This window comes from Pleurodeles waltl, chromosome 7 (genome assembly GCF_031143425.1).
Source record: "Pleurodeles waltl isolate 20211129_DDA chromosome 7, aPleWal1.hap1.20221129, whole genome shotgun sequence".
Classification (NCBI taxonomy): domain Eukaryota; kingdom Metazoa; phylum Chordata; class Amphibia; order Caudata; family Salamandridae; genus Pleurodeles; species Pleurodeles waltl.
In genome coordinates, this window is record NC_090446.1 from 1,551,928,337 (window position 1) to 1,551,955,182 (window position 26,846).

The following is a 26,846-nucleotide window of genomic DNA, read 5'->3' on the forward strand; positions in this document are numbered from 1 at the left end:
CCCATTGCATCCTATTGTAACTATACATTGTTTGCACTGTTTTCTAAGACTATACTGCATATTTTTGCTACTGTGTATATATATCTTGTGTATATTTCCTATCCTCTCACTGAGGGTACACTCTAAGATACTTTGGCATATTGTCATAAAAATAAAGTACCTTTATTTTTAGTATAACTGTGTATTGTGTTTTCTTATGATATTGTGCATATGACACTAGGTGGTACTGTAGTAGCTTCACACGTCTCCTAGTTCAGCCTAAGCTGCTCTGCTAAGCTACCATTATCTATCAGCCTAAGCTGCTAGACACCCTATACACTAATAAGGGATAACTGGGCCTGGTGCAAGGTGCAAGTACCCCTTGGTACTCACTACAAGCCAGTCCAGCCTCCTACAGTACTTCATCAGGTTCTCTCTTGAGAGATCAGTCCTTCATCAGACTATGAGTTGAGTCCTTCTACAGGTTCACTCTTGGGAGATCAGTCCTTCATCAGGCTGTGAGTTGAGTCCTTCATCAGGTTCATTATGGGGCTCACTCTTGGGAGCTCTGTCCTTTATCGGGTTATGAGTGGGCGTTCAGTCCTTCATTGGACTGTGAGTTGAGTTCTTCATTGGAATGTGAGATGAGTCCTTAATTGGGTTCACTCTGCGGAGTTCAGTCCTTCACCGGACTGTGAGTTGAGTCCTTATCAGGTTCACTCATGGGAGTTCAGTCCTTCATCTGACTGTGTGTTGAGTCCTTCATTGGGTTCACTATTGGGAGCTCAGTGTTTTTTCGGTCTGTGCGTGGGTGTTCAGTCCTTCATTGGACTGTGGTTGAGTACTTCATCAGGTTCACTCTTGAGAGATCAGTCCTTTATTGGACTGTGGGTTGAGTCCTTCATTGGGTTCACTCTGGGAAGTTCAGTACTTCACCGGACTGTGATTTGAGTCCTTCATCGGGTTCACTCTTGAGACTTCAGTCCTTCATTGGACTGTGAGTTAAGTCCTTCATTGGGTTCACTCTGGGGAGTTGAGTCCTTCACCGGACTGTGAGTTGAGTCCTTCATTGGACTGTGAGTTGAGTCCTTTATTGGGTTCACTCTGAGAAGTTCAGTCATCATCATCATCATCATTTAACTTTATTTCGGTATGTAAAAACATACCATAAAAGTACAATGCACATCAGATTTTAAAAGAAGGAAAACACTAGAAATAAAAACAGAATGGAAGAGTTAGGAAAATTGAGGAAAGTTAAGATCCAAACAAAATAAACATGAAATATATGTCTCCAGTAATAAAAAGTTCCACTCAACAAGAGACCAATTCCCAAAGTCCATAAATAATCAATAATATGGTGCGACAATATCCATAATACCACAAATTGACAGCTAAAATCATGCATCGGAATTCAATAAATATACATAAATAAATCTAAAAAATAGCTACCCAGTCTTGTTCTTTAAAATTGATAATCTAAGGCGCCAGATTGATTCAAGGAATTTTGCCACTGATAAAACTATCTGGACAGATGAATCAGATTTTAAAATTCTCTCAGCATGTGAGCAGGACCTGACACCTATGTGTTTGCAAAGGGGGGTGACCCAAAGAGCTCTTTGTTTGTGGTATGCATGAGAATGAAAAAAAACATGTGAAACAGACTCTTCATTTTTGCAACCCATCGGGCAGGACTTAGATCTATTGGTGGAGCTGGACCATTTATACGTTAAGGAGCATAAAGGGAGAGACCCAATTCTAAATCTGATAAAAAAGTGCGCGTGCGAATGGAGACAATGCTACAGCCATAAAGGGCTCAAATTTGAGAAGTTCAGTCCTTCATCGGACTGTGATTTGAGTCCTTCATCGGGTTAACTCTTGAGACTTCAGTCCTTCATTGGACTGTGAGTTAAGTCTTTCATTGGGTTCACTCTGGGTAATTGAGTCCTTCACTGGACTGTGAGTTGAGTCCTTCATTGGACTGTGAGTTGAGTCCTTCATTGGACTGTGAGTTGAGTCCTTCATTGGACTGTGAGTTGAGTCCTTCATTGGGTTCACTCTATGAAGTTAAGTCCTTCATCGGACTGTGAGTTGAGTCCTTCATCGGATTCACTCTGGGAAGTTCAGTCCTTCACCGGACTGTGATTTGAGTCCTTCATCGGGTTCACTCTTGAGACTTCAGTCCTTCATTGGACTGTGAGTTAAGTCCTTCATTGGGTTCACTCTGGGGAGTTGAGTCCTTCACCGGACTGTGAGTTGAGTCCTTCATTGGACTGTGAGTTGAGTCCTTCATTGGGTTCACTCTGAGAAGTTCAGACCTTCATCGGACTGTGAGTTGAGTCCTTCATCGGGTTCACTTTTAAGACTTCAGTCCTTCATTGGACTTTAAGTTGAGTCCTTCATTGGGTTCTCTCTGGGGAGTTGAGTCCTTCACCGGACTGTGAGTTGAGTCCTTCATCGGGTTCACTCTTGGGAGTTCAGTCCTTCATCGGACTGCCCAAGTTGTTTTGTGTAACAGGCTTAGCTGACTGCCTCACCTTGTGCCTCAAGTTTCCATACCTCTTTCTTCTTCAGTGCAGAGATGCTGGTGGCCCACCTGGGTGAACACGACACCGCATACGCAGAAGGGACCGAGCAGCGCCTCCAGGTAGCCAAGGTCATCAGCCATCCCAACTACAACAAAGGCAACAACGACAACGACTTCATGCTGGTCAAATTGTCAACCCGTGCAAAGTTCAACAAATATGTGCAGCCCATCAAGATGGCCACCAGCTGCCCCACTGCGGGAAGCCGATGCCTGGTCTCTGGCTGGGGCAACGTTCTCACCTCTGGAGGTAAGACACAAGCCAGCCCCGAGCAGCAGCAGAGGTGGCTAGAAACAGTCCCTAGGGAAGGGCAAAAGCAGTCCTAAGTGAGGAAGCATGCAGTAGGGGTCAGAACTGTAACAGCATGTACACGTTAAGAAGCCAGGTCAGGAGTCGATCCATCAAGTCTCATGGTCCCCACACCTTGTAAGGAGCCGATCTGGGGTACATGAAAGGGTTGTTTGATCAGTAATTTTAGAGTACTCTCATGTGCAATGCACCTCACTCTCATTGGCTGGAGGATGGGGTGGTACTCAACTCATGTGGCTGGGGTGGTTGTGCGATGTGTTTGGGGTGCTGGGGTGGTGGGGGTAGGTTCACATGGAATGAGATTGGGGTGGTGACGTAATGGGAATGATCTGCCGGTGCAGTAGAGTTATGGTCCTCATGTGATGGAGTTTTGGTCTTCGCGCAAAGTGGTTGGGGTGCGGATGTGATGGGTTAGGGCGCTCATGGGATGGGTTCTGTGCTCATGCAGTAGGGTTAGGGTGATGGTGGGATGGGGTTAGTCACCTGGTGTGATGGGTTAGGGTGCTCATGCAATGGGGTTCGTGTGCTCATGCAGTAGGGTCAGGGTGATGGTGGGATGGGGTTAGGCTGCACGTGCAATAGGACTGGGGTGCTGAAGTGATGGGGATAGTCTTCTGGTGGGGTTTGGTTAGGGTGCAAGTACAATGGGGTTAGTGTGCTGGTGGGATAGGGTTAGGTTAGCATGCTCGCGTGTTGGGTTTAGGGGGATTGTGGGATTTGTGGGATGAGGTTAGTCACCTGGTGTGATGGGTTAAGGCGCTCATGCGATGGAGTTCGTGTGCTCATGCAGTAGGGTTAGGTTGATGGTCGGATGGGGTTAGTCACCTGGTGTGATGGGTTAGGGCGCTCATGTGATGGGGTTCGTGTGCTCATGCAGTAGGGTTAGGTTGATGGTCGGATGGGGTTAGTCACCTGGTGTGATGGGTTAGGGCGCTCATGTGATGGGGTTCTGTGCTCATGCAGTAGGGTTAGGGTGATTGTGGGATGGGGTTAGTCACCTGGTGTGATGGGTTAGGGCGCTCATGTGATGGGGTTCAGTGCTCATGCAGTAGGGTCAGTGTGATGGTGGGATGGGGTTAGTCACCTGGTGTGATGGGTTAGGGTGGTGGTGTAATGGGTTAGTCTGCTGGTGGGAACTGGACCGGGTCCTGATGCAATAACTTTAGGGTGCCTGTGTGATGGCGCTATGGTGTTAGGGGACCCCCTAAAAATAGCGAAGTAAAATTTACATGCTTTAACTGCGCTATTTTTAGTGTAATTTTTAACGGCAGCCTGAGGCTCAGATGCTGAAGGTATGGGTTACCCAGTGGTGGGATGGAGTTACGCTAACAGTGGACAGGGTTTAGGCTGCTGATGGTGTAAGTTCATTTGCTGGTGGTATGTGCTGGAGGGATATGGTAAATTGCTGGTGAGATGGATTAAATAAGATGCTGGTGGGATGTGTTACGATGCTGTTGAGATGGGTTAGGTTGCTGGTGTGATGATACTTGAAACAACTGAGGCCCACACACCTATTGTTGCCCTTGTGTTCATGAACTACTACTCAAAATTACTTTCCTTTGCTGCTGCCTCTTCCTCCAGAATGATACACCTTGGGTGAGCTTGCTTCTCTTTGAGTGAGCTTGCTGTTCTTTTGCAGTTGTTGGTAAGCTCTGAATGAGCTTGCTTCTCTCATGGATTTATTGGTAAACTCTGAGTGAGCTTCCTTCACTCGGATTTATTGGTAAACTGAGTGAGCTTGCTTCTCTCTTGCAGTTGTTGGTACACTCTGAGAGAGTTTGCTTCTATCTTGGATTTATTGGTAAACTCGGAGTGAGCTTGCTGTTCTTTTGCAGTTGTTGGTAAGCTCTGAGTGAACTTGCTTCTCTCTGAGTGAGCTTGCCTCTCTCTTGCAGTTGTTGGTGCACTCTGAGTGAGCTTGCCCCTCTCTTGCAGTTGTTGGTATACTGTGAGTGAGCTTGCTTCTCTCTGAGTGAGCTTGCTTCTCTCTTGCAGTTGTTGGTATACTCTGAGCTTGCCTCTCTCTTGCAGTTGTTGGTGCACTCTGAGTGAGCTTGCTTCTCTCTGAGTGAGCTTGCTTCTCTCTTGCAGTTGTTGGTATACTCTGAGCTTGCCCCTCTCTTGCAGTTGTTGGTACACTGTGAGTGAGCTTGCTTCTCTCTGAGTGAGCTTGCTTCTCTCTTGCAGTTGTTGGTATACTCTGAGCTTGCCTCTCTCTTGCAGTTGTTGGTGCACTCTGAGTGAGCTTGCCCCTCTCTTACAGTTGTTGGTACACTCTGAGCGAGCTTGCTACTCTCTTGCAGTTGTTGGTATACTCTGAGCTTGCCTCTCTCTTGCAGTTGTTGGTGCACTCTGAGTGAGCTTGCCCCTCTCTTACAGTTGTTGGTACACTCTGAGCGAGCTTGCCTCCCTCTTGCAGTTGTTGATACACTCTGAGTGAGCTTGCTGTTCTTTTGCAGTTGTTGGTACTCTCTGAGCGAGCTTTCATCTCTTTGAGTGAGCTTGCTTCTCTCTTCCAGTTGTTGGTATACTCTGAGCTTGCCTCTCTCTTGCAGTTGTTGGTGCACTCTGAGTGAGCTTGCCTCTCTCTTGCAGTTGTTGGTACACTCTGAGCCAGCTTGCCTCTCTCTTGCAGTTGTTGATACACTCTGAGTGAGCTTGCTGTTCTTTTGCAGTTGTTGGTACTCTCTGAGCGAGCTTTCGTCTCTTTGGGTGAGCTTGCTTCTCTCTTGCAGTTGTTGGTACACTCTGAGCTTGCCTCTCTCTTGCACTTGTTAGTACACTCGGAATGAGCTTCCTTCACTCTTGGATTTATTGGTAAACTTTGAGTGAGCTTGCTTCTCTCTTGCAGTTGTTAGTACACCAGGAATGAGCTTGCTTCGCTCTTGGATTGATTGGTAAACTGAGTGAGCTTGCGTCTCTCTTGCAGTTGTCGGTAAGCTCTGAGTGAGATTGCTTCTCTCTGAGTGAGCTTGCGTCTCTCTTGCAGTTGTTGGTAAGCTCTGAGCGAGCTTTCTTCTGTCTTGCAGTTGTTGGTAAGCTCTGAGTGGGATTGCTTCTCTCTGAGTGAGCTTGCGTCTCAGTTGCAGTTGTTGGTACACTCTGAATGAGCTTGCTTCACTCTTGGATTTATTGGTAAACTTTGAGTGAGCTTGCGTCTCTCTTGCAGTTGTTGGTAAACTCTGAGCGAGCTTTCTTCTGTCTTGCAGTTGGCTATCCTGTCCTCTTGCAGTGCCTGGCTGTCCCAGTTCTGACCAGATCCACCTGCACAAATGCCTATCCTGGCAGGATCACCAAGAACATGTTCTGTGCCGGGTACATGGATGGCGGGAAAGACTCCTGCAAGGTAAGGCCACCCTCGCCTCTCCAGAGCATCTCACACCTGGTTCTTCTTGATATGCGGGACTACACAGTCTATTCCTGACTCCCCCACTTGTTCAATGTCTGTGATCCTGGTCAGATATTCAATAATTCCGTCTTCTGTATGCATGTGTGTAAGAGTAGTATTTGTTTAGCTTTAGGGAACAGTGGAGAGTTTGCACTAGCCATGAAACTTTAAGGGCACAACAGTAGCCAAAAGGCAAAGTAAGTCTCACTCAGCAGTATTGTTTTCAACAAGCACTGGCAACACCAAGACAAAGCCACTGTTCTGTAGCGTATGAAGGAGCCCAAGACACTGGCAATACACAAACATACAGTCCTCTAGCCCCTCGGTTTGTAAACATACACTGTGAAAAGTAGAGATAGAAGTACTTATAAGGTTCCTGCCCCATCAGGCAGTATACGTGGTAACCTGTCCTGTCAGGCAGAATAGGTGGTAACCTGCCCTGCCAGGCAGTATAGCTGGTAACCTGCCCTGCCAAGCAGTTTAGGTGGTAACCTGCCCTGTCAGGAAGTATAGGTAGTAACCTGCCCTATCAGGAAGTATAGGTGGTAACCTGCCCTGCCAGGCAGTATAGGTGGTAACCTGCCCTGCCAGGCAGTATAGGTGGTAACCTGCCCTCTTAGGCATTATAGGTGGTAACCTGTCCTGTCAGGCAGTATAGGTGGTAACCTGCCCTGTCAGCAGTATAGGTGGTAACCGGCCCTGTCAGGCATTATAGGTGGTAACCTGCCCTGTCAGGCAGTATAGGTGGTAACCTGCCCTGTCAGGCATTACAAATGGTAACCTGTCCTCTCAGGAAGTATAGGTAGTGACCTGCCCTATCAGGAAGTATGGGTGGTAACCTGCCCTGTCAGACAGTATAGGTGGTAACCTGCCCAGTCAGGCAGTATAGATGGTAACCTGCCCTGTCAGGCAGTATAGGTGGTAACCTGCCCTGTCAGGCAGTATTGGTAGTAACCTGCCCTGTCAGCCAGTATAGGTGGTAACCTGCAGTCTCAGGCAGTATAGGTAGTAACCTGTCCTGTCAGGCAGTATAGGTGGTAACCTGCCCTGTCAGCCAGTATAGGTGGTAATCTGTCAGGCAGTATAGGTGGTAACCTGTCCTCTCAGGAAGGATAGGTAGTAATTTGTCCTGTCAGACAGTGTAGGTGGTAACCTGCCCTGTCAGGCAGTATAGGTGGTAACCTGCCCTGTCAGGCAGTATAGGTGGTAACCGGCCCTGTCAGGCAGTATAGGTGGTAACCTGCCTTGTCGGGCAGTATATGTAGTAACCGGCCCTGTCGGGCAGTATTAGTGGTAACCTGCCCTGTCAGGCAGTATAGGTGGTAACCTGCCCTGTCAGGCAGTATTGGTGGTAACCTGGCCTATCAGGCATTATAGGTGGTAACCTGCCCTGTCAGGCATTATGGGGGTCATTACAACCTCGGCGGTCTTTTTACAAGACCGCCGAGGGATCGCCGTGCGGAAGACCGCCAGTGGTGGTGGTTTGCCGCTCGGCCTATAATGACCGTTGGCAGCTCTCTGTCCTTTTTCGGATGGTGAGCCGCCAACAGCCATACTGGCGGGCGGCGGGGAAGTGGAGGTTGCTCCACCTCCACCGCCACCTCAACAGAACACCGCCCACCGAATCACGTCCTGATATTCGGCGTGGCGGTGTCCTGTTGATGGTGTGGTGTCGGAGGAGCAGCCCCCATGGCTCCCGTCTCCTCCCGGAGGATCAACGGACCAGGTAAGTCGATCGTCCGTTAGGGGAGGGTGGTGGGGGGGTGTTGTGTGGGTGCATGGGGGTGTGCCTGTGTGTATGTAGTGGGGGTGTGTGAGTGCGTGTATGACTGTAGGTATGTCTATATGGTTGTGTGCGTGTATGTGTGCATTATTGGTGTGCGTGTATGACTGTGTGTGTGGATGTTGGCATGTATGTCGGTGTGTGTGCGTGTATGTGTGTTGGTGGTGCCTGCGTGCGTGTCATGTGTGTATGTGTGATGTGATGTTGGGGGTCGGGGTGGGGAGGGGGGTCCTGCCACCTTTGGGGGGTGGCAGGGGTAGTGGGGGGTATAGGGGAGGGGGTCGGGTGGGGGTGGGGGGTGGGGGAGACCCCTATCAGTGCCAGGGAAGGAATTCCCTGGCACTGATAGTGCTTACCGCCATGGATTTCATGGTGGTCCAAACCGCATGACATCCATGGCAGTCAGCCAGGTCAAAATACCGCCGGCGGTATAGTGACGACCGCCGGGCTGGAGACCCAGGTCTCCAGCCCAGCGGTCGTCTCCACCCTGGCGGGTGGAACGGAGAAGCGGTGGATGACCATGGCTGTAACCGCCATGGTCATAATTCCCCAAAAAAGTCCGCCAGCCTGTTGGCGGTCTTACCGCTGCTTCTCCGCCTTTCGCCAGGGTCGTAATGACCCCCTATATGTGGTAACCAGCCCTGTCAGGCAGTATAGGTAGTAACCGGCCCTGTCAGGCAGTATACATAGTAACCGTCGCTGTCAGGCAGTATAGGTAGTAACCGGCCCTGTCAGGCAGTATAGGTGGTAACCTGCCCTGTCAGGAAGTATAGGTGGTAACCAGCCCTGTCAGGCAGTATATGAAGTAACCGGCCCTGTCAGGCAGTATAGGTGGTAACCTGCCCTCTCAGGCAGTATAGGTGGTAACCTGCACTGTCAGGCAGTATAGGTGGTAACCTGCCCTGTCAGGCAGTATAGGTAGTAACCTGCCCTGTCAGGAAGTATAGGTAGTAACCGGCCCTGTCAGGCAGTATAGGTAGTAACCTGCCCTGTCAGGCAGTATAAGTGGTAACCTGCCCTGTCGGTAAGTATAGGTGGTAACCTGCCCTGTCAGGCAGTATAGGTGGTAACCTGCCCTGTCGGGAAGTATAGGTGGTAACCAGCCCTGTCGGGCAGTATATGTAGTAACCAGCCCTGTCGGCCAGTATTGGTGGTAACCTGCCCTGTCACCCTGAGAGCTTCACTCTGAGGTACATCACCTGTTACTTTACAGACACCCTGGGAGCTCCAGTGTGAGGTACATCACCTGTTACTTTACAGACACCATGAGAGCTCCACTGTGAGGTACATCACCTGTGACTTTACAGACACCCTGGGAGCTCCACTCTGAGGTACATCACCTGTGACTTTACAGACATCCTGGGAGCTCCACTCTGAGGTACATCACCTGTGACTTTACAGACACCCTGGGAGCTCCACTGTGAGGTACATCACCTGTGTCCTTACAGACACCCTAGGAGCTCCACTGTGAGGTACATCACCCGTTTCCTTACAGACACCCTGGGAGCTCCACTGTGAGGTACATCACCTGTGACTTTACAGACACCCTGGGAGCTCCACTGTGAGGTACATCAACTGTGTCCTTACAGACACCCTGGGAGCTCCACTGTGAGGTACATCACCTGTGACTTTACAGACACCCTGGGAGCTCCACTGTGAGGTACATCACCTGTGTCCTCACAGACACCCTGAGAGCTCCACTGTGAGGTACATCACCTGTGTCCTTACAGACACCCTAGGAGCTCCACTGTGAGGTACATCACCTGTGACTTTACAGACACCCTGGGAGCTCCACTGTGAGGTACATCACCTGTGTCCTTACAGACACCCTGGGAGCTCCAGTGTGAGGTACATCACCTGTGACTTTACAGACACCCTGGGAGCTCTACTGTGAGGTACATCACCTGTTTCCTTACAGACACCCTGGGAGCTCCACTGTGAGGTACATCACCTGTGACTGTACAGACTCCATGAGAGCTCCACTGTGAGGTACATCACCTGTGACTTTACAGACACCCTGAGAGCTCCACTTTGAGGTACATCACCTGTTTCCTTACAGACACCCTGGGAGCTCCACTGTGAGGTACATCACCTGTGACTGTACAGGCTCCATGGGAGCTCCACTGTGAGGTACATCACCTGTGACTTTACAGACACCCTGAGAGCTCCACTGTGAGGTACATCACCTGTTTCCTTACAGACACCCTGGGAGCTCCACTGTGAGGTACATCACCTGTGACTGTACAGACTCCATGGGAGCTCCACTGTGAGGTACATCACCTGTGACTTTACAGACACCCTGGGAGCTCCACTGTGAGGTACATCACCTGTTTCCTTACAGACACCCTGGGAGCTCCACTGTGAGGTACATCACCTGTGACTTTACAGACACCCTGGGAGTTCCACTGTGAGGTCCATCACCTGTGATTTTAAAGACACCCTGGGAGCTCCACTGTGAGGTACATCACCTGTTTCCGTACAGACACCCTGGGAGCTCCACTCTGAGGTACATCAAGTGTGTCGTTACAGACACCCTGGGAGCTCCAGTCTGAGGTACATCACATGTGACTTTACAGACACCCTGGGAGCTCCACTGTGAGGTACATCTTCTGTTTCCTTCCAGACACCATGAGAGCTCCACTGTGAGATACATCACCTGTGACCTTACAGACACCCTGGGAGCTCCAGTCTGAGGTACATCACATGTGACTTTACAGACACCCTGGGAGCTCCACTGTGAGGTACATCTTCTGTTTCCTTCCAGACACCATGAGAGCTCAGCTGTGAGATACATCTCCTGTGACTTTACAGACACCCCGAGAGCTCCATTGCCAGGTACATCACCTGTGTCCTTACAAACACCCTGAGAGCTGCACTGCCAGGTACATCACCTCTGTCCTTACAGACACCCTGAGAGCTCCACTGCCTGGTACATCACCCGTGTCCTTACAAACACCCTGAGAGCTCCACTGTGAGATACATCAACTGGGCCCTCACAGACACCCTGAGAGCACCTCTGCCAGATACATCATCTGTGTCCTTACAAACACCCTGAGAGCAACATTGTCAGGTACACCACATGTGCCCTCATAGACACCGTCAGAGCTCCACTGTGAGGTACATCAACTCTGTCCTTACAGACACCCTTAGAGCGCCACCACCAGGTACATCACCTGTGCCCTTACAAACACCCTAAGAGCTCCACTGCCTGGTACTCCACATGTGTCCTTACAGACACTCTGAGGGCACCACTACCAGACACATCAACTGTGTTGTTGAAAACACCATGAGAGCACCACTGTCAAATACATCACCTGTGCCCTTACTAACACCATTGGAGCTCCACTGCCTGGTACATCAACTGTGTCATTACAAACAACCTGAGAGCTCCACTGCCTGGTACATCACCTGTGTCCTTACAAACACTCTGAGAGTGCCAGGGCCAGGTACATCACCTGTGTCCTTACAAACGCCCCTAGTGCTCCCCTGCCTGGTACATCACCTGTGCCCTTACAAACACCCTTAGAGCTCCACTGCCTGGTACTCCACATGTGTCCTTACAGACACTCTGAGGGCGCCACTACCAGGCACATCAACTGTGTCGTTGAAAACACCATGAGAGCACCACTGTCAAATACATCACCTGTGCCCTTACTAACACCATTGGAGCTCCACTGCCTGGTACATCAACTGTGTCATTACAAACAACCTGAGAGCGCCACTGTCAGATACATCACCTGTGCTCTTACAAACAACCTTGGAGCTCCACTGCCTGGTACATTACATGTGTCCTTACAAGCACCCCTTGAGCTTCACTGCCAGGTACATCACCTGTGTCCTTACAGACACTTTGAGAGCTCAACGGCTGGGTGTATAACCTGTGACCTTACAGACACCCTGAGAGCACCATTGCCAGGTACAGCACCTGTGCCCTTATGAACACCCAAAGAGCTCTACTGCTGGGTACATCACCTGTGTCCTTACAAACACCCTGAGAGCTGCACTGCCAGGTACATCACCTCTGTCCTTACAGACACGCTGAGAGCTCCACTGCCTGGTACATCACCTGTGTCCTTACAAACACCCTGAGAGCACCACTACGAGATACATCAACTGGGACCTCACAGACACCCTGAGAGCACCTCTGTCAGATACATCAACTGTGTCCTTACAAACACCCTGAGAGCACCATTGTCAGGTACAGCACCTGTGCCCTTACAAGTACCCTGAGAGCTCCAATTCCAAGTAGATCACCTGTGCCCTCACAAACACCTTCATCACCTGTGTCCTTACCGACACCCCAGGAGCTCCACTGCCTGATACTTCACCTGTGTCCTTACAAACACTCTGAGAGTGCCAATGCCAGGTATATCACCTGTGCCCTTACAAACACCCTGAGAGCTCCACTGCCAGGTACACCACCTGTGCCCTCACAGACACCCTGAGAGCCCCACTGCCAGGTACATCACCTGTGCCCTTACAAACACCCTTAGAGCTCCACTGCCTGGTACACCACATGTGTCCTTACAGACACCCTGAGAGCTCTACTGCCGGGTACACAACCTGTGACCTTACAAACACCCTGAGAGTGCCAGGGCCAGGTACATCATCTGTGTCCTTACAAACACCCTGAGAGCACCACTGTCAGGTACATCACCTGTGCCCTTACAAACACCCCTAGAGCTCCCCTGCCTACCTGTCCTTCCAGGCACTCTGAGAGCTCCATTCCTCTTTACATACGTTTAGACTTACTGCCCTACACCGTTCCCTGGGACCAGCATTTGTTGATATATTCTCTGTGCTGCCATTACCCTACCCTTCATGCTGGCACCCTCACCTTTGGATGCATCATGAACTACCAGTTCTATGCCCATCCCACCAGCCCCAACCTCCTGTGGACATCACTGTTAGACTCCACCATTGCATCAACAGCCATACTGAATGCCCTGGTGTCATTACTGATGTCTGCATTCACACATGACCCTCCCCAGCACTGTCTGCAGACACCCACAGTGTTCCTCAGGCCCCTTATAACTCTCTGAAAGTCACCTGTACCCCCAATGCCCCTCTGTGCATCCTAGGTGTGCAAGCCCCCTGTGTGCATACCCACATGTGACCCAGAGCCCACATCCCGGATCTACGCACACATTCCCCACAGACCATATCGATGGCCTCTGCTGCCAGCGCCCTGTGTGCAGTACCCACACATACCCACATGTGACCCAGGGCCCACATCCCGGGTCTACGCGCACATACCCCACAGCCCATATCCATGGCCTCTGCTACCAGCGCCCTGTGTGCAATACCCACACATACCCGCATGTGACCCAGGGCCCACATCCCGGGTCTACGCACACATGCCCCACAGCCCATATCGATGGCCTCTGCTGCCAGCGGCCTGTGTGCAGTACTCACAGATACCCACATGTGACCCAGAGCCCACATCCCGGGTCTACGCACACATGCCCCACAGCCCATATCCATGATCTCTGCAGCCAGTGGTCTGTGTGCAGTACTCACACATACTCACATGTGACCCAGAGCCCACATCCCGGATCTACGCACATATGCCCCACATCCCGGATCTACGCACACATGCCCCACAGCCCATATCAATGGTCTCTCCTGCCAGCGCCCTGTGTGCAGTACCCACACATACCCACATGTGTCCCAGAGCCCACATCCCGGGTCTACACACACATGCCCCACAGCCCATATCGATGGTCTCTGCTGCCAGCGCCCTGTGTGCAGTACCCACACATACCCACATGTGACCCAGAGTCCACATCCCAGGTCTACGCACACATGCCCCACAGCCCATATCCATGGTCTCTGCAGCCAGCGCCCTGTGTGCAGTACCCACACATACCCACATGTGTCCCAGAGCCCACATCCCGGGTCTACGCACACATGCCCCACAGCCCATATCCATGGTCTCTGCAGCCAGCGCCCTGTGTGCAGTACCCACACATACCCACATGTGTCCCAGAGCCCACATCCCGGGTCTACGCACACATGCCCCACAGCCCATATCCATGGTCTCTGTAGCCAGCGCCCTGTGTGCAGTACCCACACATACCCACATGTGACCCAGGGCCCACATCCCGGGTCTACGCACACATGCCCCACAGCCCATATCCATGGTCTCTGCAGCCAGCGCCCTGTGTGCAGTACCCACACATACCCACATATGACACAGAGCCCACATCCCGGGTCTACGCACACATGCCCCACAGCGCATATCGATGGTCTCTGCTGCCAGCGCCCTGTGTGCGGTACCCACACATACCCACCTGTGACCCAGAGCCCACATCCCGGGTCTACGCACACATGCCCCACAGCCCATATCCATGGTCTCTGCAGCCAGTGCCCTGTGTGCAGTACCCACACATATCCACATGTGACCCAGGGCCCACATCCCGGGTCTACGCACACATGCCCCACAGCCCATATCCATGGTCTCTGCAGCCAGTGGTCTGTGTGCAGTACCCACACATACCCACATGTGTCCCAGAGCCCACATCCTGGGTCTACGCACACATGCCCCACAGCCCATATCGATGGTCTCTGCTGCCAGCGCCCTTTGTGCAGTACCCACACATACCCACCTGTGACCCAGAGCCCACATCCCGGGTCTACGCACACATGCCCCACAGCCCATATCCATGGTCTCTGCTGCCAGTGGTCTGTGTGCATACACACACATACCCACATGTGTCCCAGAGCCCACATCCCGGGTCTACGCACACATGCCCCACAGCCCATATCCATGGTCTCTGCAGCCAGCGCCCTGTGTGCAGTACCCACACATACCCGCATGTGACCCCCTAGCCCACATCCCGGGTCTACGCACACATGCCCCACAGCCCATATCCATGGTCTCTGCAGCCAGTGGTCTGTGTGCAGTACCCACACATACCCACATGTGTCCCAGAGCCCACATCCCGGGTCTACCGACACATGCCCCACAGCCCATATCGATGGTCTCTGCTGCCAGCGCCCTGTGTGCAGTACCCACACATACCCACATGTGTCCCAGAGCCCACATCCCGGGTCTACACACACATGCCCCACAGCCCATATTGATGGTCTCTGCTGCCAGCACCCTGTGTGCAGTACCCACACATACCCACATGTGACCCAGAGTCCACATCCCGGGTCTACACACACATGCCCCACAGCCCATATTGATGGTCTCTGCTGCCAGCACCCTGTGTGCAGTACCCACACATACCCACCTGTGACCCAGAGTCCACATACCGGGTCTACACACACATGCCCCACAGACCGTAACGATGGTCTCTGCTGCCAGCGCCCTGTGTGCAGTACCCACACATACCCACATGTGTCCCAGAGCCCACATCCCGGGTCTACGCACACATGCCCCACAGCCCATATCCATGGTCTCTGCAGCCAGCGCCCTGTGTGCAGTACCCACACATACCCACATGTGACCCAGAGCCCACATCCCGGGTCTACGCACACATGCCCCACAGCGCATATCGATGGTCTCTGCTGCCAGCGCCCTGTGTGCAGTACCCACACATACCCACCTGTGACCCAGATCCCACATCCCAGGTCTACGCACACATGCCCCACAGCCCATATCGATGGTCTCTGCAGCCAGTGGTCTGTGTGCAGTACCCACACATACCCACATGTGACCCAGAGTCCACATCCCGGGTCTACCCCCACATGCCCCACAGCCCATATCGATGGTCTCTGCTGCCATCGCCCTGTGTGCAGTACCCACACATACCCACATGTGTCCCAGAGCCCACATCCCGGGTCTACCCACACATGCCCCACAGCCCATATCGATGGTCTCTGCTGCCAGCGCCCTGTGTGCAGTACCCACACATACCCACATGTGTCCCAGAGCCCACATCCCGGGTCTACGCACACATTCCCCACAGCCCATATCGATGGTCTCTGCTGCCAGCGCCCTGTGTGCAGTACCCACACATACCCACATGTGTCCCAGAGCCCACATCCCGGGTCTACGCACACATGCCCCACAGCCCATATCCATGGTCTCTGCAGCCAGCGCCCTGTGTGCAGTACCCACACATACCCACATGTGACCCAGAGCCCACATCCCGGGTCTACGCACACATGCCCCACAGCGCATATCGATGGTCTCTGCTGCCAGCGCCCTGCGTGCAGTACCCACACATACCCACCTGTGAACCAGAGCCCACATCCCGGGTCTACGCACACATGCCCCACAGCCCATATCGATGGTCTCTGCAGCCAGCGGTCTGTGTGCAGTACCCACACATACCCACATGTGACCCAGAGTCCACATCCCGGGTCTACGCACACATGCCCCACAGACCGTAACGATGGTCTCTGCTGCCAGCGCCCTGTGTGCAGTACCCACACATACCCACATGTGTCCCAGAGCCCACATCCCGGGTCTACGTACACATGCCCCACAGCCCATATCCATGGTCTCTGCAGCCAGCGCCCTGTGTGCAGTACCCACACATACCCACATGTGTCCCAGAGCCCACATCCCGGGTCTACCCACACATGCCCCACACCCCATATCGATGGTCTCTGCTGCCAGCGCCCTGTGTGCAGTACCCACACATACCCACATGTGTCCCAGAGCCCACATCCCGGGTCTACGCACACATGCCCCATAGCCCATATCGATGGTCTCTGCTGCCAGCGCCCTGTGTGCAGTACCCACACATACCCACATGTGACCCAGAGTCCACATCCCAGGTCTACGCACACATGCCCCACAGCCCATATCCATGGTCTCTGCAGCCAGCGCCCTGTGTGCAGTACCCACACATACCCACATGTGACCCAGAGTCCACATCCCAGGTCTACGCACACATGCCCCACAGCCCATATCCATGGTCTCTGCAGCCAGCGCCCTGTGTGCAGTACCCACACATACCCACATGTGACCCAGAGCCCACATCCCGGGTCTACGCACACATGCCCCACAGCGCATATCGATGGTCTCTGCTGCCAGCGCCCTGTGTGCAGTACCCACACATACCCACCTGTGACCCAGAGCCCACATCCCGGGTCTACGCACACATGCCCCACAGCCCATATCGATGGTCTCTGCAGCCAGTGGTCTGTGTGCAGTACCCACACATACCCACATGTGACCCAGAGTCCACATCCCGGGTCTACCCACACATGCCCCACAGCCCATATCGATGGTCTCTGCTGCCAGCGCCCTGTGTGCAGTACCCACACATAACCATATGTGTCCCAGAGCCCACATCCCGGGTCTACGCACACATGCCCCACAGCCCATATCGATGGTCTCTGCTGCCAGCGCCCTGTGTGCAGTACCCACACATACCCACATGTGTCCCAGAGCCCACATCCCGGGTCTACGCACACATTCCCCACAGCCCATATCGATGGTCTCTGCTGCCAGCGCAATGTTTGCAGTACCCACACATACCCACATGTGTCCCAGAGCCCACATCCCGGGTCTACGCACACATGCCACACAGCCCATATCCATGGTCTCTGCAGCCAGCGCCCTGTGTGCAGTACTCACACATACCCACATGTGACCCAGAGCCCACATCCCGGGTCTACCCACACATGCCCCACAGACCGTAACGATGGTCTCTGCTGCCAGCGCCCTGTGTGCAGTACCCACACATACCCACATGTGTCCCAGAGCCCACATCCCGGGTCTACGTACACATGCCCTACAGCCCATATCCATAGTCTCTGCAGCCAACGCCCTGTGTGCAGTACCCACACATACCCACATGTGTCCCAGAGCCCACATCCCGGGTCTACGCACACATGCCCCACAGCCCATATCGATGGTCTCTGCTGCCAGCGCCCTGTGTGCAGTACCCACACATACCCACATGTGTCCCAGAGCCCACATCCCGGGTCTACGCACACATGCCCCACAGCCCATATCGATGGTCTCTGCTGCCAGCGCCCTGTGTGCAGTACCCACACATACCCACATGTGACCCAGAGTCCACATCCCGGGTCTACGCACACATGCCCCACAGCCCATATCCATGGTCTCTGCTGCCAGTGCCCTGTGTGCAGTACCCACACATACCCACATGTGTCCCAGAGCCCACATCCCGGGTCTACCCACACATGCCCCACAGCCCATATCCATGGTCTCTGCAGCCAGCGCCCTGTGTGCGGTACCCACACATACCCACATGTGACCCAGAGCCCACATCCCGGGTCTACGCACACATGCCCCACAGCGCATATCGATGGTCTCTGCTGCCAGCGACCTGTGTGCGGTACCCACACATACCCACCTGTGACCCAGAGCCCACATCCCGGGTCTACGCACACATGCCCCACAGCAGATATCGATGGTCCCTGCTGCCAGCGCCCTGTGTGCGGTACCCACACATACCCACCTGTGACCCAGAGCCCACATCCCGGGTCTACGCACACATGCCCCACAGCCCATATCGATGGCCTCTGCTGCCAGCGCCCTGTGTGCAGTACCCACACATACCCACATGTGACCCAGGGCCCACAACCCGGGTCTACGCACACATGCCACACAGCCCATATCCATGGTCTCTGCAGCCAGTGGTCTGTGTGCAGTACCCACACATACCCACATGTGACCCAGGGCCCACATCCCGGGTCTACGCATACATGCCCCACAGCCCATATCCATTGTCTCTGCAGCCAGCGCACTGTGTGCAGTACCCACACATACCCACATGTGTCCCAGAGCCCACATCCCGGGTCTACCCACACATGCCCCACAGCCCATATCCATGGTCTCTGCTGCCAGTGCCCTGTGTGCAGTACCCACACATACCCACATGTGACCCAGAGTCCACATCCCAGGTCTACGCACACATGCCCCACAGCCCATATCCATGGTCTCTGCAGCCAGCGCCCTGTGTGCAGTACCCACACATACCCACATGTGACCCAGGGCCCACATCCCGGGTCTACGCACACATGCCCCACAGCCCATATCCATGGTCTCTGCAGCCAGCGGTCTGTGTGCAGTACCCACACATACCCACATGTGTCCCAGAGCCCTCATCCCGGGTCTACCCACACATGCCCCACAGCCCATATCCATGGTCTCTGCAGCCAGCGCCCTGTGTGCGGTACCCACACATACCCACATGTGTCCCAGAGCCCACATCCCGGGTCTACGCACACATGCCCCACAGCCCATATCCATGGTCTCTGCAGCCAGCGCCCTGTGTGCGGTACCCACACATACCCACATGTGACCCAGAGCCCACATCCCGGGTCTACGCACACATGCCCCACAGCGCATATCGATGGTCTCTGCTGCCAGCGCCCTGTGTGCGGTACCCACACATACCCACCTGTGACCCAGAGCCCACATCCCGGGTCTACGCACACATGCCCCACAGCCCATATCGATGGCCTCTGCTGCCAGCGGCCTGTGTGCAGTACTCACACATACCCACATGTGACCCAGAGCCCACATCCCGGGTCTACCCACACATGCCCCACAGCCCATATCCATGGTCTCTGCAGCCAGCGGTCTGTGTGCAGTACCCACACATACCCACATGTGACCCTGGGCCCTCATCCCGGGTCTACGCACACATGCCCCACAGCCCATATCCATGGTCTCTGCAGCCAGTGGTCTGTGTGCAGTACCCACACATACCCACATGTGACCCAGGGCCCACATCCCGGGTCTACGCACACATGCCCCACAGCCCATATCGATGGTCTCTGCAGCCAGTGGTCTGTGTGCAGTACCCACACATACCCACATGTGACCCAGAGTCCACATGCCGGGTCTACCCACACATGCCCCTCAGCCCATATCGATGGTCTCTGCTGCCAGCGCCCTGTGTGCAGTACCCACACATACCCACATGTGTCCCAGAGCCCACATCCCGGGTCTACGCACACATGCCCCACAGCCCATATCGATGGTCTCTGCAGCCAGCGCCCTGTGTGCAGTACCCACACATACCCACATGTGACCCAGAGCCCACATCCCGGGTCTACGCACACATGCCCCACAGCGCATATCGATGGTCTCTGCTGCCAGCGCCCTGCGTGCAGTACCCACACATACCCACCTGTGACCCAGAGCCCACATCCCGGGTCTACGCACACATGCCCCACAGCCCATATCGATGGTCTCTGCAGCCAGCGCCCTGCGTGCAGTACCCACACATACCCACCTGTGACCCAGAGCCCACATCCCGGGTCTACGCACACATGCCCCACAGCCCATATCGATGGTCTCTGCTGCCAGCACCCTGCGTGCAGTACCCACACATACCCACATGTGTCCCAGAGCCCACATCCCGGGTCTACCCACACATGCCCCACAGACCGTAACAATGGTCTCTGCTGCCAGCGCCCTGTGTGCAGTACCCACACATACCCACATGTGTCCCAGAGCCCACATCCCGGGTCTACGTACACATGCCCCACAGCCCATATCCATGGTCTCTGCAGCCAGCGCCCTGTGTGCAGTACCCACACATACCCACATGTGTCCCAGAGCCCACATCCCGGGACTACCCACACATGCCCCACAGCCCATATCGATGGTCTCTGCTGCCAGCGCCCTGTGTGCAGTACCCACACATACCCACATGTGTCCCAGAGCCCACATCCCGGGTCTACGCACACATGCCCCACAGCCCATATCGATGGTCTCTGCTGCCAGCGCCCTGTGTGCAGTACCTACACATACCCACATGTGTCCCAGAGCCCACATCCCGGGTCTACGCACACATGCCCCACAGCCCATATCCATGGTCTCTGCTGCCAGCGCCCTGTGTGCAGTACCCACACATACCCACATGTGACCCAGAGTCCACATCCCTAGTCTACGCACACATGCCCCACAGCCCATATCCATGGTCTCTGCAGCCAGCGGTCTGTGTGCAGTACCCACACATACCCACATGTGACCCAGAGCCCACATCCCAGGTCTACGCACACATGCCCCACAGCCCATATCCATGGTCTCTGCAGCCAGCGGTCTGTGTGCAGTACACACACATACCCACATGTGACCCAGGGCCCACATCCCGGGTCTACCCACACATGCCCCACAGCCCATATCCATGGTCTCTGCAGCCAGCGGTCTGTGTGCAGTACCCACATATACCCACATGTGTCCCAGAGCCCACATCCCGGGTCTACCCACACATGCCCCACAGCCCATATCCATGGTCTCTGCAGCCAGCGCCCTGTTTGCGGTACCCACACATCCCACATGTGACCCAGAGCCCACATCCCGGGTCTACGCACACATGCCCCACAGCGCATATCGATGGTCTCTGCTGCCAGCGCCCTGTGTGCGGTACCCACACATACCCACCTGTGACCCAGAGCCCACATCCCGGGTCTACGCACACATGCCCAACAGCCCATATCGATGGCCTCTGCTGCCAGTGGCCTGTGTGCAGTACTCACACATACCCACCTGTGACCCAGAGCCCACATCCCGGGTCTACGCACACATGCCCCACAGCCCATATCCATGGTCTCTGCAGCCAGTGGTCTGTGTGCAGTACCCACACATACCCACATGTGACCCAGGGCCCACAACCCGGGTCTACGCACACATGCCCCACAGCCCATATCCATGGTCTCTGCAGCCAGTGGTCTGTGTGCAGTACCCACACATACCCACATGTGACCCAGGGCCCACATCCCGGGTCTACGCATACATGCCCCACAGCCCATATCCATGGTCTCTGCAGCCACCGCCCTGTGTGCAGTACCCACACATACCCACATGTGTCCCAGAGACCACATCCCAGGTCTAACCACACATGCCCCACAGCCCATATCGATGGTCTCTGCTGCCAGCGCCCTGTGTGCACTACCCACACATACCCACATGTGACCCAGAGTCCACATCCCATGTCTACGCACACATGCCCCACAGCCCATATCCATGGTCTCTGCAGCCAGCGCCCTGTGTGCAGTACCCACACATACCCACATGTGACCCAGGGCCCACATCCCGGGTCTACGCACTCATGCCCCACAGCCCATATCCATGGTCTCTGCAGCCAGCGGTCTGTGTGCAGTACCCACACATACCCACATGTGTCCCAAAGCCCTCATCCCGGGTCTACCCACACATGCCCCACAGCCCATATCCATGGTCTCTGCAGCCAGCGCCCTGTGTGCAGTACCCACACATACCCACATGTGTCCCAGAGCCCACATCCCGGGTCTACACACACATGCCCCACAGCCCATATCCATGGTCTCTGCAGCCAGCGCCCTGTGTGCGGTACCCACACATACCCACATGTGACCCAGAGCCCACATCCCGGGTCTACGCACACATGCCCCACAGCGCATATCGATGGTCTCTGCTGCCAGCGCCCTGTGTGCGGTACCCACACATACCCACCTGTGACCCAGAGCCCACATCCCGGGTCTACGCACACATGCCCCACAGCCCATATCGATGGCCTCTGCTGCCAGCGGCCTGTGTGCAGTACTCACACATACCCACATGTGACCCAGAGCCCACATCCCGGGTCTACCCACACATGCCCCACAGCCCATATCAATGGTCTCTGCAGCCAGTGGTCTGTGTGCAGTACCCACACATACCCACATGTGACCCAGGGCCCACATCCCGGGTCTACGCACACATGCCCCACAGCCCATAACCATGGTCTCTGCAGCCAGTGGTCTGTGTGCAGTACCCACACATACCCCATGTGACCCAGGGCCCACATCCCGGGTCTACGCACACATGCCCCACAGCCCATATCCATGGTCTCTGCAGCCAGTGGTCTGTGTGCAGTACCCACACATACCCACATGTGACCCAGGGCCCACATCCCGGGTCTACACACACATGCCCCACAGCCCATATCGATGGTCTCTGCTGCCAGCGCCCTGTGTGCAGTACCCACACATACCCACATGTGTCCCAGGGCCCACATCCCGGGTCTACGCACACATGCCCCACAGCCCATATCGAGGGTCTCTGCTGCCAGCGCCCTGTGTGCAGTACCCACACATACCCACATGTGACCCAGAGTCCACATCCCAGGTCTACGCACACATGCCCCACAGCCCATATCCATGGTCTCTGCAGCCAGCCCCCTGTGTGCAGTACCCACACATACCCACATGTGACCCAGAGTCCACATCCCGGGTCTACGCACACATGCCCCACAGCGCATATCGATGGTCTCTGCTGCCAGCGCCCTGTGTGCAGTACCCACACATACCCACATGTGACCCAGGGCCCACATCCCGGGTCTACGCACACATGCCCCACAGCCCATATCCATGGTCTCTGCTGCAGGCGCCCTGTGTGCAGTACCCACACATACCCACATGTGTCCCAGAGCCCACATCCCGGGTCTACGCACACATGCCCCACAGCCCATATCCATGGTCTCTGCTGCCAGCGCCCTGTGTGCAGTACCCACACATACCCACATGTGTCCCAGAGTCCACATCCCGGGTCTACGCACACATGCCCCACAGCCCATATCGATGGTCTCTGCTGCCAGCGCTCTGTGTGCAGTACCCACACATACCCACATGTGTCCCAGAGCCCACATCCCGGGTCTACGCACACATGCCCCACAGCCCATATCCATGGTCTCTGCAGCCAGCGCCCTGTGTGCGGTACCCACTCATACCCACATGTGACCCAGAGCCCACATCCCGGGTCTACGCACACATGCCCCACAGCGCATATCGATGGTCTCTGCTGCCAGCGCCCTGTGTGCGGTACCCACACATACCCACCTGTGACCCAGAGCCCACATCCCGGGTCTACGCACACATGCCCCACAGCCCATATCGATGGCCTCTGCTGCCAGCGGCCTGTGTGCAGTACTCACACATACCCACATGTGACCCAGAGCCCACATCCCGGGTCTACCCACACATGCCCCACAGCCCATATCAATGGTCTCTGCAGCCAGTGGTCTGTGTGCAGTACCCACACATACCCACATGTGACCCAGGGCCCACATCCCGGGTCTACGCACACATGCCCCACAGCCCATATCCATGGTCTCTGCAGCCAGTGGTCTATGTGCAGTACCCACACATACCCACATGTGACCCAGGGCCCACATCCCGGGTCTACACACACATGCCCCACAGCCCATATCGATGGTCTCTGCTGCCAGCGCCCTGTGTGCAGTACCCACACATACCCACATGTGTCCCAGGGCCCACATCCCGGGTCTACGCACACATGCCCCACAGCCCATATCGATGGTCTCTGCTGCCAGCGTCCTGTGTGCAGTACCCACACATACCCACATGTGACCCAGAGTCCACATCCCAGGTCTACGCACACATGCACCACAGCCCATATCCATGGTCTCTGCAGCCAGCCCCCTGTGTGCAGTACCCACACATACCCACATGTGACCCAGAGTCCACATCCCGGGTCTACGCACACATGCCCCACAGCGCATATCGATGGTCTCTGCTGCCATCGCCCTGTGTGCAGTACCCACACATACCCACCTGTGACCCAGAGCCCACATCCCGGGTCTACGCACACATGCCCCACAGCCCATATCCATGGTCTCTGCAGCCAGCAGTCTGTGTGCAGTACCCACACATACCCACATGTGTCCCAGAGCCCACATCCCAGGTCTACGCACACATGCCCCACAGCCCATATCGATGGTCTCTGCTGCCAGCGCCCTGTGTGCAGTACCCACACATACCCACATGTGACCCAGGGCCCACATCCCGGGTCTACGCACACATGCCCCACAGCCCATATCCATGGTCTCTGCTGCCAGCGCCCTGTGTGCAGTACCCACACATACCCACATGTGTCCCAGAGCCCACATCCCGGGTCTACACACACATGCCCCACAGCCCATATCGATGGTCTCTGCTGCCAGCGCCCTGTGTGCAGTACCCACACATACCCACATGTGACCCAGAGTCCACATCCCGGGTCTACGCACACATGCCCCACAGCCCATATCCATGGTCACAGTCTTTATTTAATGGCACTGAACCCTCAACCCCATGGTACCAGGTCAGCCAAGAGTCTCTAGTAAGTTAACTTGACATAATATCAATTAAAGTCACTCTGTGCTGCTGGGGCTCTCGGATCTCTGTGTCTGCACCTTCTCTACTGTGCCCTGTTTCATTTGTGCCGGTGTCTGCAGACTCTGGCACCAGCACAGCAATTCCTGGATGGGACTTATTTTTCACATTTAGACTTTGACACAAAGCAAGAGACAGAAGGCAGAAAAGCGGGAGGGGAGCAGGAGGAGAGAGGTAGGAAAACTCTCCAAAGGGAGAGAGCAGGGATGAAAGAAATCTGTGAGAGTGAGATGGAAACAGGAAGTGCAGGCTGATGGGGCCAGGCCCTAAAGGGTTGCCTGAGGACCCCTGCACATAGGTTTTTTGGTACAAATTAAGCCCTGTGAAGCTGGACTCTTTGATTTTATCCCCCACTGTGCACTCACTTTGAGGCCCACAATTATGAGACTCTCCCGGCGGCGCAAGTCACTAAATCATATCTATGAGGCCACACAAAGCCGCTTTCACTGATGATCTTGGTCTCATAGATATGGAGTAAGACAACGCGGTGCAGATCGAGGCGTTCTATGGGCTTTAAGGTGGTGCCCCACGCAACACTCATGGATTTAGACACATCCGTAGTATTACAAGACCTTGTAAACCTGGGGATGTGCGAAAATCTCACCTGAGGGGAGCTGCAAGAAGGCAAAATATCACTATTTCTCATTGTTTTTCCTCTTTCTATGGGTGCTGCATTTTGCAGCAAACATAGAAAAAAGAAAACTCCTCCATGGATTATTTGAGGTGCAGGAAAATGTCCGTTCCTGCACAGTAACCATCCTGCCAACAACGCAGACACGCTTACGCCATGGTGGAAGGCGACTGCATTGGCGCTAGGCTGGCGAAGCAGCGGCGGCACAGGGGGAGAACGAGAATACGCCGTATGCCGCAGATGCAGCACATTCCTGCCCTTTCCCTCTTTGCGCTGCACTGAAGTCTGGGACAGGGCGGAGCAGGGGTGGACGTTTGTTATCCTCAGCAGGGGCCTCGCTTGATGCTCAGGACATGTATGTGTGCCGCATAAATAAAGGGAGGGTTGGGGGGGCTGTTGGGGACGGAGACGAGGTAAAGAAACGTACCTTGCCTTCGTCCCTGTCGCCTCATACTCCTCTTCTTCTGGTGTCCCAGCATTCACTGCAGAGAATGCAGCACAGACTCCCCAGCAATCCTGGTACTGCTTTCATGCTAAACCTAGCATGAAAGCAGTACCAGGATTGGTCTGAGAAGCTCAGACTGCCGCTCAGACACAGCCCTGAGGCCTGTGCAGTTTACACAGCCGGGCTGGACAAACCTAAGTGCGCATGTGTTTGGTCGGCCTAAGATGGCCGGCCAAACACACATGCGCACTTAGGTGCACTCTCCCCTCCTCCCCCCTCCCACTTCGCATGGACCAGCCCCAACCCTCCCTGCACTGCTCGCTGTGCCAGAAGCAGAAAAGTAAAATGGTAGTAAGCTATTGTTTTATTTTTCTGCTTCTGGCTCAGCAGTGGGGTGACACTCCATAGCGAAGGAGCCACCCCCGCACATTAACCTGGACAATCTCAGAGTTAGTGCATGTTTTCGACACGAGAGAGTTTAGAAACCGAGAGAAGAAAGCACTGCCCTCTTTCCCGTCCTGAGTAACCCTTAGGTCCTCAGTACGTGTTTGTCAGATTTAGGCGCACTGATACTGAGGGGCTGAATTCCCGTTTCCGAAGTGTATCCCTGCACCATGATCCGCTGTGAAATTACACTAAAGGACCTCAGCACA

General features: G+C 54.7%; 1 protein-coding gene across 1 annotated transcript in view; it reads left to right on the forward strand.

Annotated features, from left to right (window-relative positions):
• Positions 1 to 26,846, forward strand: part of LOC138247470 (trypsin-like) — a 78,931-nt gene that overhangs the window by 38,752 nt on the left and 13,333 nt on the right. The window contains exons 2-3 of the mRNA XM_069202091.1: positions 2,551 to 2,810; positions 6,080 to 6,216. Coding sequence (XP_069058192.1) covers positions 2,558 to 2,810; positions 6,080 to 6,216 — 390 coding nt within the window. The 5' untranslated portion in view covers positions 2,551 to 2,557. The remainder of the gene's footprint in view (positions 1 to 2,550; positions 2,811 to 6,079; positions 6,217 to 26,846) is intronic.